This window comes from Pantherophis guttatus, chromosome 2 (assembly GCF_059756535.1).
Source record: "Pantherophis guttatus breed Tessera chromosome 2, ASM5975653v1, whole genome shotgun sequence".
NCBI lineage: Eukaryota > Metazoa > Chordata > Lepidosauria > Squamata > Colubridae > Pantherophis > Pantherophis guttatus.
The window spans coordinates 23,928,389-23,941,605 of NC_142064.1; the positions used below are offsets into that span (position 1 = coordinate 23,928,389).

At 41.0% G+C, this 13,217-nt stretch overlaps 1 protein-coding gene across 1 annotated transcript in view; it reads right to left on the minus strand.

Moving 5' to 3' along the window:
- LOC117679148 (complement component C6-like) overlaps nt 1-12,867 on the minus strand; it is a 28,137-nt gene extending 15,270 nt beyond the window's left edge. The window contains exons 1-7 of the mRNA XM_087885120.1: nt 12,863-12,867; nt 12,600-12,756; nt 12,131-12,275; nt 9,618-9,759; nt 7,974-8,112; nt 6,235-6,435; nt 1,950-2,190 (exon numbers count right to left, since the gene is read on the minus strand). Of these exons, the coding sequence (XP_087741246.1) occupies nt 1,950-2,190; nt 6,235-6,435; nt 7,974-8,112; nt 9,618-9,759; nt 12,131-12,275; nt 12,600-12,756; nt 12,863-12,867 (1,030 nt within the window). The remainder of the gene's footprint in view (nt 1-1,949; nt 2,191-6,234; nt 6,436-7,973; nt 8,113-9,617; nt 9,760-12,130; nt 12,276-12,599; nt 12,757-12,862) is intronic.
- Nucleotides 12,868-13,217: the final 350 nt, after the last annotated feature.

The window sequence follows — 13,217 nt, forward strand, 5'->3', positions numbered from 1 at the left end:
GTTTGGGGAAGAAACCATAGGGCCAGGTACTGCATTCCAGGCATTGACCATTCTGTTACTGAAGTCATATTTTCTGCAATCGAGTTTAGAGCGGTTTACCATAAGTTTGTATCTATTGTGTGCTCGTATAATGTTGTGGTTGAAGCTGAAGGTAGAACATTGTAGCAGATAATTTTATGTACTACACTTAGGTCGGACCGAAGACTAAGAAGTTCTAAGTTGTCTAAGCCCAAAATTTCAAGGCTGGTGGCATAAGGGATTCTGTTGTGAGCAGAGGAGTGGAGGATTCTCTTCGTGAAATATCTCTGGACTCATTTAATTGTATTAATGTCCGATATGCAGTGCGGGTTCCAGGCAGATGAGCTGTATTCAAGAATTGGTCTAGCAAAAATTTTGTATGCCCTAGTTTGCAGTTCAATATTACTGGAGAAGAAGCTACGCAAGATTAGGTTAATAACTTTTAATGCTTTTTTGGCAATGCCGTTACAGTGAGCTCTGGCACTCATCTCGTTTGAGATGAGTACTCCAAGGTCTTTGACAGAGTGAGGATCATCTGCTAGGTCGTATCTCCCCAGCTTGTATTTTGTGTTTTGATTTTTTTTTTTGCCAATGTGTAAGACAGAGCATTTGTTGGTTGAGATTTGGAGTTGCCAATTATTTGACCATTCTGACAAATAGTCTTTTTGTAGGGTAGCAGCATTGTCGGTGGTATTGAATAGTTTTACATCATCAGTGAAGAGGACGCCGTTGCTTATAATATGATCGCAAAGGTCATTCATGTAAAGTATAAAGAGTGTGGGTCCTAAAGTTGCAAGGTATACAGGGGTATCTGAGGAAGGGGAAGGAGTAGTAAAAATTCAATGACTGTGTAATTGAAGTCCTGCCTTATTTTTAATGCCCATTAGAGATAAGACTTTGAGTGCATCATTGTGGCTGCCATCTTGATTTTTTTATTCTATATATAAACCCCTAGAAATATTTTTTTAATTTTTTTTAGTATGTTTAAAGGCTTTTTATTTGTACACTAAAAATCTAAGTGTTTCTTATCCCTATTCTCATCCTCCAATTGCCACATGGACACATTAAATTGAATTTTTTAATTTAGTTTTCTTAATGAGGCTTGGGAAAGGCAACACCTGGGAACCTTTCCCATTAGGAGCTACAATTTTCATTAACAAAGAGAAGAATCCAAATTCAGCATCACGAAATATCCTGAACTAAAACAGAATGCAATAACAATTGCATTCGATTATTCCTTATTTATATGATTTATCCTCAGGATTTTATAATAGCACTAACCATAAGATAACATGTAGATTTCTTTATTCCTATTGCTTTAGGTTTTATTAAATTTCTATACTTCTAAGTATAGATTTCTAAGCTTTGCTTGTTGGATTAATTACAGTCGAGAGACCCATCCTCCCTGCTTAAACTCTTGATTTCTAAGCAAATCAGTAGAAACAAAAGATAAATATTTTATACTGTATTTTTAGCACCAGGGGTGGGCTTCAAAAATGTTAGCAAGGGGTTCTCTGGCCAGTTCCTGGGTGGGCGTGGCCATAGTGGGCGTGACCTAGTCGGCCTCCTGCACCATAGTGGGGGGGGGGCATTTTTGCCCTCCCTGGTCTCCTGAGAATTTCCTTGAGCCTCTGGAAGGGCAAAATGGCCTCTCCAGGCTCTGGAGGCCCTCTGGAGGCCGTTTCCGGCCTTCCTGAAGTTCCGGTAGGCCCGTTTTTGCCCTCCCCAAGCCTCCGCGCACACCCTGCACTTACCTGCATCCAAAATGGGCTGCGTGGGGACTTCTGGGAGGGGCAGGGTGGGGCCAGCCAGGAGTGGGATTTGGGGGTTCTGCGAACTGCACAGAATCTTAGCTAGAGGTTCTCCCAAACCCCTGCGAACCCCCAGCAGCCCACCCCTGATTAGCATCCACATCATATGGACCCACATACCTGAATTTTTTATTTCTTCCTCACTAAACTGGTACAGGAGGTCATATTTGGCTCCCAATAAACCAGATGTGTAATAATGTGTCCCAAAGTCATCGAAAATCCGGCTGTAAAGGGCATAGTTGTACTCCAGAGGCAAATTGTTGAGAGACTTTAAGAATATCTCAGAAAGCTGCAGATCTTGCTCTTTCACCATGAAATTTGAAACTGCAAACACCTTATGGATCCTAATATAATTGGAAGACTTAGGAAACATAACAAAATAGAGATGGAATGTTATTATTTCTTGTGTTTTCTTTTTCTCTATGACCTTTTTAGGTTTTTAAGCCTTGTGTGTAATTCAGAGCAATTTGTATGAGATAGGTGGCCATATGTGTTATATAAATAAATTACATAAATAAATACAGGTAGTCCTCGACTTACAACAGTTCACTTAGTGACCAAAGTTACAATGGCACTGAAAAAAGTGATTTGTGACTGTTTGTAACATCCCCATAATCATGTGCTCAAAATTCAGATGCTTGGCAACTGACTCATACTTATGACAGTTGCTGTGTCCCAAGGTCCCCTTTTGCGACCTTTTGACAAGCAAAATCAATGGAGAAGCCAGATTCACTTAATAACTGTGTTACTAACTTATCAACTGCAGCGATTCACTTAAAAATGGTGGTTAGAAAGTTTGTAAAATGGGGCAAAATGCACAGCAATTGTCTCACTTAACAACAGAAATGTTGGGCTCAATTGTAGTCATAAATCGAGGACTACCTGTGCAATCCGGTTTTTTTTTTTTTTATTTGATTTATATGCCGCCCTTCTCCGGAGACTCAGGGCGGCTTACAATGCATTAAGCAACAGCCTTCATACTTTTGTATATTTATACAAAGTCAGCTTATTGCCTCCACAAACTGGGTCCTCAATTTACCTACCTTAGAAAGGATGGAAGGCTGAGTCAACCTTGAGCCTGGGGAGATTAGAATTTGCAGTAATTGCAGGCAGCTGAATGTTAATAACAGGCTATTAGCCAGCTGCATCACCAGGCCCTTGTAGCAGTTACTAAAGAGATTGGTTCTTCTATGGTCTGGACACCTGTCAAGAGCCTCATCTAAGAAGAGGCCCATTGTTGAACTCTTTCTGTTCATTTCTCTTCCCTCTGCTGGTTCCATTTTAAGTAATGATGCAGATGAAGTCCAAGAGAAAGCAGATAGCAATAGCAATAGCACTTAGACTTGTATAGCACTTTACAGTGATTTACATCCCTCTCTAAGCAGTTTACAGAGTCAGCATATTGTCCCCAACAATCTAGGTCCTCATTTTACCGACCTCGGAAGGATGGAAGGCTGAGTTAACCTTGAGTCGGTGAGATTTGAACTGCCAAACTGCAGCTAGCAGTCAGCTGAAGTAGCCTGCAGTACTGCATTCTAACCACTGCTCCACCTCGGCTCTGGATGGACAGTAGTGCTGCAGGCAAAGAGTTCCCAAAACCTAGAATCAAACCTGCACTCGCCTCCATTTCTCCCCTAACCTCTGTTTTGAGAAACATGTAAACAATGGAACTGGTAGCAGTGGGTAATCTGAGGAAAACTGAGAATGAGGATCAAGAGATGACATTTGCAGATTTATGTTAGCCAGCAGAATTCAAGCTCTTTGTCCACTGTCAACCCTGGAGTGAACCTGGCTGAGGCCCTCTTGGAGGCTTCAGAGTTACCACACAAACAGAGAGAGGGGGAAAATAGTTAGACAGGGTTCTGTAGCCAAAACAATAAAGTTTTCCTGTGGGAACCAAGGATATTCTCACAGGTGGCTGGCCAGAGGAGGAGTGAAGTAACCAAGCAACCAGCCAGAGATTGGATTGGACAGCGTGACCAGTGACTTGGGGAAAGGGGGAAACTTTTACTTTTTAAATAGGTGAAAACTGCGGGAACTTTAGTGTCGACTTTCACCAGTTGTGCCAATATGATGTATCCAATAAACCTGTTCTCTGAGGAACCTGCCTGCCTCAGAGTTCTGATTTCTATGGGTACCTTACTTGGAACGTTGACATCCACACTATAAGGGAAAAGTGAATGAGAAATCTATGGCTCACCAGATGTGGTTGAACCACCACTTCAAAGAAACCAAATAAACATGGCTGATGCTGACAGTTGAGAATAAATACATTGAGAAACTCAAATAATTGGTGATGAACACACCAATGGAAGACTTGAAATACCAAGTTAGGGCTAAATTATAATGGAGAAAATCTATATCTGTGGTCACTAGGAGTCAAAAATGAGTTGATAGCAGGGGTGAAATCCAGCAGGTTCTGGAGAACCGGTAGTGGAAATTTTGAGTAGTTCGGAGAACCGGCAAATACCACCTATGGCTGGCCCCAGAGTGGGGTGGGAATGGAGATTTTGCAATATCCTTCCCCCAGGAGTGGGGAAGGAATGGGGATTTTGTAGTATCCTTCCCTTGGAGTGGGGTGGGAACGGAGATTTTGCAGTATCCTTCCCCTGCCACACCCACCAAGCCACACCACGCCCACCAAGCCACGCCCACAGAACTGGTAGTAAAAAAAATTGGATTTCACCACTGGTTAATAGCATACAATTAATCAGATAAAAGTAATTGGGTATTGGAAATAATTTCACAATAGGAAGGACCAAGTTGTGCACACTGTCATTAAATGGGACCTTAAATTTTAAGCAAAATAATGATGTGTGCACACAAACCAACATCTCTCTTGGAGGAAACTTCCACTGGTGCTGGCTACATTTTTTAAAAAAGAAGAGCAGCTGAATCAGCTGAAACTGCAACAGGATACTAAGTCAACATTAAGAAGTCTTTACTGAAATTTTGAGGATGAAATTGTCAAAAGGTTTGTGCAAAATATTCATTTTAATTCTCTTCCAAGATGAGAGGGCTGAGATTTCAAGTTGGTAGATCAAGCATTGCATTCCTCTTTGTTAATATATTGCAACGCTCTGTCTGCCATATTGTCAATTTTGACTCCACCCACCTACCCAAATACCACTACTTCCAAGTGCTTATAGCAGAACATCATAGTAGCAATAAAGGTCATGCAAAAAAGAAATACAATATTTAATCATCTATATTACCACAGCAGCAAGAATAATCTATGCTCAGAATTGGAAAAATGACAATATACCATCCAAAGAAAATCTGATTAGAAAAGTTTTGGAATGTGCGGAGATGGATAAATTAACAAAGGAGATACAAGAAAAAGAGGAAACAGAATATTATTTAGTGTGGGAGAAATGGAATGAATGGTTGGAGGAGAGAGATAAAAGGAAGGGGAAAATTAAATAATGGTAGAAATAGGAGTTGAAGTATAATTGTTAATATGAGGAAACAAAAATTGTAGAAATGAAAGTGGGTACACAGTATTGTTATGTATATACCGTGTTTTCCTGAAAATAAGACCTTGTCTTATATTTTTTTGAACCCTGAAATAAGTGCTTGGCCTTATTTTCGGGGAGGTCTTATTATTTTGGGGCACATGGAAGAAACCAGAGGAAATGGTGGGGACCGGCTTTGCATGCATTTAAATATTTTCAGGGAGGGCTTATTTTCAGAGGGAGCTTATTTTATTGCAGGTGCTCAAAAGCCCGATTGGGCTTATTATCAGGGGATGTCTTATTTTAGGGGAAACAGGGTATGTAAATTAAGAAAAATTAGGAGTATATGTATAAATGATATAGTAGAAATAAGGGAGGGAAAAAAATGTATAACTATGAAATTTTTGTTGGATGCAAAACTGTTGAAACAGAAAAAGTGTTAAAGCTTTCCTTTTGTTTGTTTTTTTAAAAAAGTTTAATTAAAAAAAAAGACTATACAACAGTGGCCCCCAATCTTTATAGCTTGGCAGCCCGGTGGGTGGGGGAGAGAGGGGAACCAGCCCCCCGCTCACCTAGTCAAGCTACACACATCTGTGCACCAGCCAGCCACTCGCGCAGCCTGGTTCCGAACAGAGCATGGGCTGGTAGTGGGTTGTGACCTAGGAGTTGGGGGTTGGGGGACCCCTGCAATATTAATTGTCTTCAATTAGCAACTGCCTCATTTACCTTCATTCATAGTTACAAAAGTGATGAAAAATGTCCACTCCTCACATTTATAACAGGAACATTTTAAAGGAAAGGAAAGCTGAAATCATACCATAAGTATGATTTACCGTTGTGGTTTCACTTAGCTTTGCTTAACGACCGAGCTGCCAATCCCAATTGCGGTCACTGAGTGAGGACTACCTGTAATATAGAAGGTGCTGACTTCCAAGGATACAGATTCTTACCATTTTTTGGGATGCTTTCATGGCTTGGTTGAACTGATAAGATGAGGCTGATGTTGTGGTTGATATTGAGCCCCAAAAATAGGGGATTCCACTAGTACTCCTATGATCATGCCAAGAAGAGGAGGTTTTATCATGAGAACGAACCAAGGATGTTAAGCTGGTGTAGGAATTTGTTATCACATCATCTTCTTGAACTTCCACCTATCAACAGAGATTTTTATAATTATAGAGGTGTTTTGGGAGGGGAAGCAGCAGAATGAAAAGCCATCAAAAATATTTTTTTAGTTTTTTTAAAAAATAATTGGGAAATATTTTTTTTTTAAATGTGCAAAAATGTATACAATTTCAGGGATGGGCTGCTGGGGTTTGCAGGGGTTCAGGAGAACCTCTAGCTGAAATTCTGTGCAGTTTGGAGAACCCCCAAATCCCACTCCTGGCTGGCCCCTCCCACCCCGCCCCTCCCAGGAGTCCCCATGTGGCCCATTTTGGATACAGGTAAGTGCAGGACGTGTGTGGAGGCTTGGGGAGGGTGAAAAATGAGCCTACTGGAAGTTCAGGAAGGCCAGAAATGGGCCCATTTCTGGCCTTCAGAAGGCCTCCGGAGATTGGGGAGGCCGTTTTCACCCTCCTGGAGGCTCGAGGAAAGCCTCCGGTGCCCCCCGCCCCCGCCATAGTGCAGGAGGCCGACTAGGCAACACCAACCATGGCCACGCCCATGCAGCAACTGGACAGAGAACCCCTTGCTAAAATTTTTGAAGCCCACCAGTGTACAGTTTCATATATGACCACTAGGAGAGACTTAGAGATTGGGCCAAGAGTTCAGTAGTCCATGCATTAAAAAAAATCTCATAGGGATTCCATTTGCTTCAGCAACGAGTACATCTGAAAACCTGGCTTGAGTGTTCAAAGTGAGGACAAGGATAGGAGAACTGCAAACAATAAACCATCTGTTACGGTTGCAATCTCTGTCTCATTTGAACATGTGTCGCAACATTGCAAGTAAGCATGTAGGAGTGAAGGTTGAGTCATGAAGTAGGTGAGGAATGGGGTTTGTGCCATTGGGACAAAATTGTGTTTGGGCTGGCTATTTTTTTCCATGCCTCGGTCTCTTCATCTGCATACTGAGATAGCAATAGCATTTAGGCTTATATACCGCTTCATAGTGCTTTACAGCCCTCTCTAAGCCATTTACTGAGTCAGCCTATTGCCCCCAACAATCTGAGTCCTCATTTTACCCACCTCGGAAGGATGGAAGGCTGAGTCAACCTTGAGCCTGGTGAGATTCGATCTGCCAAACTGCTCAGCAGAAGTAGCCTGCAGTACTGCACTCTAACCACTGTGCCACCGCGGCTCCTACTAGTGATATTCCCACTAAGCACCTGATTGATCTGCTCAATGTTAAATAGGTTCTCTTTTTTTGTTGTTGCTTTAATACAACAAAAATGAACATTCCCACGAGGAGAGGCATGTTCCAGTCTATCAAGGACTGTTATTCAATAGGACCCTTTTGTTCCAAGAACAAAGGAAGAGAGCTTTTGTGACATCATTCCTCCCATGGTTAGACTGGCCTCCATCCTGCTCTTTTGGAAGGCTCTTAATACATCTTCCATTTCTTAGGTGGATAGCTAAATGGAGAGATAAACCTCCATAGGAGAAAAGTTGGTGAGTATAGACTGAAGTTGTTCAGTGGCTAATATAGCGTATACTATATACAGGCTTACTGAAACTTTTTAAATCACCTCAAAAGTTATGTTGTAGAGGTTAGCAGGTAGACGATATCTAGTTCTTTGGTTTTCACTTTTCAGCATAACACAGCTACCGTTATTGAATGAATAATCAAGGACTTCTCCACGGGTTTCTCCAGCCAGGATATGATACCTAGAATCATCATTGTAATAAAAGAAAGACAGTCAGATCAATGATAAACAATTCTGACCTCTCATGTGGGTTACTGCAACGTGCTCTATGTGGAACTGCCCTTGAAGTGATTTCCAAAATGGTTTCAACTGAGGCAGAATGTGGTAGCATGGGTAATCAGTGGTGTAGTTATGAGGTGCACCAAAACTCCATGAGCTGCATTGTTTGTCAGTGTTCTTTTTGGTGCAATTGAAGGTGCTGTTTTTTTTTTTAACCTTTAAATCTCTTCATGCCTTTGGACTAGTTACCTGAGGAACCTTCTTTCCTCAGTTATTTCTACCCATCTGATCCAGCCAGGCAGTCTGGGCATGCTCTGAGTCCCATCAGCCAAAAAATAGTCATTGGCCCAGGGCAGAGGTGGGTTTCAGCAGGTTCTGACCAGTTCTGGAGAACCGGTAGTGGGAATTTTGAGTAGTTCGGAGAACCGGTAGTAAAAATACTGACTGGCCCTTCCCCCATCTATTCTCTGCCTCCCGAGTCCCAGCTGATCGGGAAGAAATGGGGATTTTGCAGTATCCTTCCCCGGCCATGCCCACCAAGCCAAGCCACGCCCACCAAGCCACGCCCACAGAACCAGTAGTTCCGCCCAGGGCCTAGAAGATGTGCCTTTTCTGTTGTAGCATCCCCCTTGTGGAATGTTCTCCCTCCAGAGATCAGAATGATCCTGACTTGATGGCTTTTTGTAAGGCCCTAAAAATGTAGTCCTGTGCCTGGCCCTGGCCCTGGCCCTGAGTGTGTGCAGGGCCACTGCTTCTTGGCTGTATTACTGATATGGGTTTTATTTTGTTCAGCTGCTTTGCACTTTAATTTTTGTAATCTTTATAATTATTTTTTATTTTATTTTAATTCAGTTCACCACCCAGCGTCAATAGTTGAGAGAGGCATCGATATAAATTGGATGGATAAACAAACAAACAAACAAACAAACAAACAAGCCCACATGTGCTCCCAGACAGCTCCCATAGTGGGCACCAGGCTACTTTTCCTATCAAATTTTACAAAGTACATTGTAATTTATTAAAATTAATAGAAAGCAGGTATTCTGAAACACTTCTATTGTTTATTTGGACCTACAAAATTCAGACTGGCATGAAAGAGAACATTCTGGAGGGATTGAGGGAGTCAAGACGATGGCTGCAACCAAGCAACCAGTGCTCCACACTCTTTTGATGTGCATCAGTCATAATCACAGCCACCATCTTGACTAGTGGTACCATAATTTTCTATGGGTTCCCTTGTTGTTACCACTTTACGGATGATATAAGCAAGAATTTGCTTATCCAGGGAATCCATCACTCCATAATATGCCCCTAGCCCTTTAAATAAAGACAGCACCATCTAGCAATATTGTTATATAAGGATGAATGATGGGAGAAGCATGTAAGGGTGGGAGAGTTTTCTGCTAGCTCAAGGACTACTAGATGACATTGTTTCAATAATGGAGAAGAGATCTTCATGTACATTACCCGAGGCCCATGAGTTGCACGCTGGGTATGCTTTCCAATTTTGACTTGCAGACAGCCTTTATTTTCCGACAATTTTGTTCATCTGAATTGTCTCCACAGTCATTTTCTCCATTACATTCTAGCTTCCTGGCAATACAGCGTCCTGTTTTGGAAAAATCAAGGTGGCTTTGTCAGTTTCAGACACAGAATCTAACACTGACTTTATGGCATTGCTCAGAGCAGGCAGGTATGGTGAGTTCCCCACCTTAATCTTAAAGTAGCATTGCCTTAGCTTGGTCAAGAGATGGCAGCAAAGAGACAGAAGATATTGGCTCTTTGGTGCTGTCTAGTGGATGAGACAGGTTTTGGAACTCAGATATGGCAGTCATAACTCATAATCTTATAATCTCTCCAAAACTGGAATACAAAAACTTTAGAAAACAGGTAAAGGGGAGCATGAAAACATTATTAGGAAACACCATTGCCCTGGTTAAATGGGAAAGGAGCCACTTTGCTATAGTGGTTAGGGCACCAGGCTAGAAGATTATGAATAAAAGTTGGCTGGGTAACTTTGGGCCAGTTAGTATCTCCAAGCTCAACTACATGGGGTTGTTATTGTGAGGAAAATAGAAGGAGGAAGGAATATTAGATTTGTTTATTGCCTTAAGTAATAAAGATGAGATAAAAAAAATATAAAATCTAAATCTAAATGAGCACAGAAAGGACGTAAATGAGTCATTCTGATTGCTTGGGGAAAACATGTAACTGCTTTTGATAACACCTAAGTGGAATTTTATATGGACAAGTCATGTGGTTGGTGTCATATTTTATTAGTTTCAAGTTCAGAATTTAAAGAATGATTAACAGGAAACCTTTGTTTTAATGAACCAATATAGGGAAAATGTTGCCCATTTAAGAATTGCCATTAAAAATGAATGGGATGTTATGCATATTTATTTTACTAGCTGGACGCTTGTGCTTCGCTACAAAACTATGTGATTGGGCATGATAAATTGAAACTTAAAACCTGAAATGTAATGTAGAATGTGTAACGCCATAGCATCAGAGCATGTTAATATAAGGCAACTGGCAGTTGGAACAGAGGGGGAGGGTCCCAGCCTGCAGGCCGGATGAGTCACGTGCTGGCCACGCCCATGCCCAGTTTAGCGAAGGAGTAGCATCAGAGCGTGTTAATATAAGGCAACTGGCAGTTGGAACAGAGTCCTTTTCAGGTGGGGAGGGGGAGTAGAACATCTAACTCCTTAGCATCAGAACATGTGAATATAATACTGTATATGAAATACTAATGATCTGATGGTCATTTCGAAAAATCCTTTCTTAGCAAGCACCTAGGAGCCAAGAGGAACATACGTGCCAAATTTCAAGTTTATAGGCTTTACCATTCTGGAGATTTTGTGATAAGTGAGTGGTATTTGACTTATATATATAGAAGATTCGTTTTACATATTTTAGGCTTGTGTGAAATGGGAATGGGATTTTGCATATGTTATGGATAATATTTTATGCAAGATACATATTTTCATATTTGTCTGAGAGCCGTGGTGGCGCAGTAGTTAGAATGCAATACTGCCGGCTACTTCTGTTGACTGTCGGCTGATTGCAATTTGGCAGTTCAAATCTCACCAGGCTCAAGGTTGACTCAGCCTTCCATCCTTCTGAGGTCGGTAAAATGAGGACTCAGATTGTTGGGGGCAATATGCTGATTCTGTAAACCACTTAGAGAGGGCTGTAAAGCACTGTGAAGCAGTATATAAGTCTAAGTGCTATTACTATTGCTATTGTCTTTTTTTTTAAGTTTTTAAAAAAAATTTAGACAAACAAACATTTAATACATCAGTCATTCCTTCCATGTGACACCTTGGTGTTGTCTCCAAAAATTCTTCTTTTTGTTGTTTCTTCTATCTTCTTTCTCGCCCAGTCCATTACAACAGTTCATCACTAACACAATATTCTAATCGTAGCACTTTTTATACATAACTATTAATTTAGTTATTTGTATCTCTTTTCAAACCAATAGTAAAATTGATTCCATATCTTAAAGTATTCTGAATCTTCTCTTTCTTTAATCATCAAAGTCAATTTATTCATTTCTGCACAGTCTAATTTTTTTTAATTACTTCTCCTTCCAAAGGTATTTTCTCTGCTTTCCAATTTTGTGCATAAACAATCCTTGCAGCTGTTATTACATGTATAATCAAATAAATATTTTCTTTACTCATTTTTTCTGGGAGGATACCCAGAAAAATAGCTATTGCTATTGTCTAACGTGCCTTAAATCAACTAACCAAAATCTGTTAAATCCAGAAGAGCCAAGATGGCGGCAGCCACAACAACACAATCCCTCCCACCAGTAAAAGGAGATGGAGTTTCAACTGCATGGTTTAGACCATTATCTTGCTGTTTTTTCTTCTGTTGTTTTTACTTTTTTTACTTTTTACTTCCTCCCCTCAGCCCACCTTGGTTAAATTGAATGTTTATTATTTATAATAATAAAATAATAAAACAGAGATTACCGCTATCACATTGAAACTTATTTCCACAATTCACTTCCTCTATGTTGCATAATTTTTCTGGAAAACATGGCCGGTCATCCACCATTTGCCCACAAGAAGCCTGACCTCCAAACTGAGATGGTTGTAGCAGAGACCTGACACGGAACTAAAAGGCAAAATCCATGTATGGGGAGGAAACAAGAAAACAAATTTTCTTAATGTGGGTTTCACAGTTGCATACCTCATCTAAAATTTCAGCTGCAGAGAGACTTTGTTTTTGCTAGCGGGTCATACAAAGGTAGAACCTGGTACTTGATGCAGGAAATAGAACTAGGATTTGGGAGTTTTGTGTATCTTTTCTTTTTTAAAAAAAAAAAAACTATTGTCCTTCTGCATCCATATTTCAGAACGCCTGAAACAGTTTCTGCATCATGCATGCTGAAAATAGAGCCAACTGTATTGTTTCTCATACATCTCATGCTCAAATTACCTGCTTTTTAACACACGGGTCACAGTCTGACCACTCTTCCCAATCACCGAGTTGGCAGTTGATGGGACATGCTTGCTGGCTACAAGCCCGAAATTCAGCCCATTGGCACAGTTGTTCACAAAAATTCTTATTATAATAATCATCTCGCACTATTGCCCTGCAAGATGAAGATATTGTACATTAATCCCAAATCTTATATCAAGAAAGATGGGGAGATACACCTGTATTCCATAGATACTTTTGTCTATGCTGCAGACATGTACTCCATCTAGTCATCCAAGAAGCAATGGGTGGAAACCAGGGGTGGGTTCTAATTTTTTTTACTACCGGTTCTGTGGGCGTGGCTTATTTTGTGGGTGTGGAGGTCATGTGACTAGGTGGGCGTGGCTAGCTGGTCAGAGTCATTTCTGGAAGGTCCTCGCACTTACGACCCGACTCATTTGTTTGCTTTTAACACTGATCAGCTGTAGGACGGCCCTTTGAAGCCCCGCGGCAAGAGTTTAAACAGTTTTTTTCCCTCTAGTCATCAGCTGGGACTCAGGAGGCAGCAATAGATTGGGGGTGGGACCAAATAAAAGGTAAGAATAACATGGGGGGTGGGAGGGTGGGAGGGTGGGG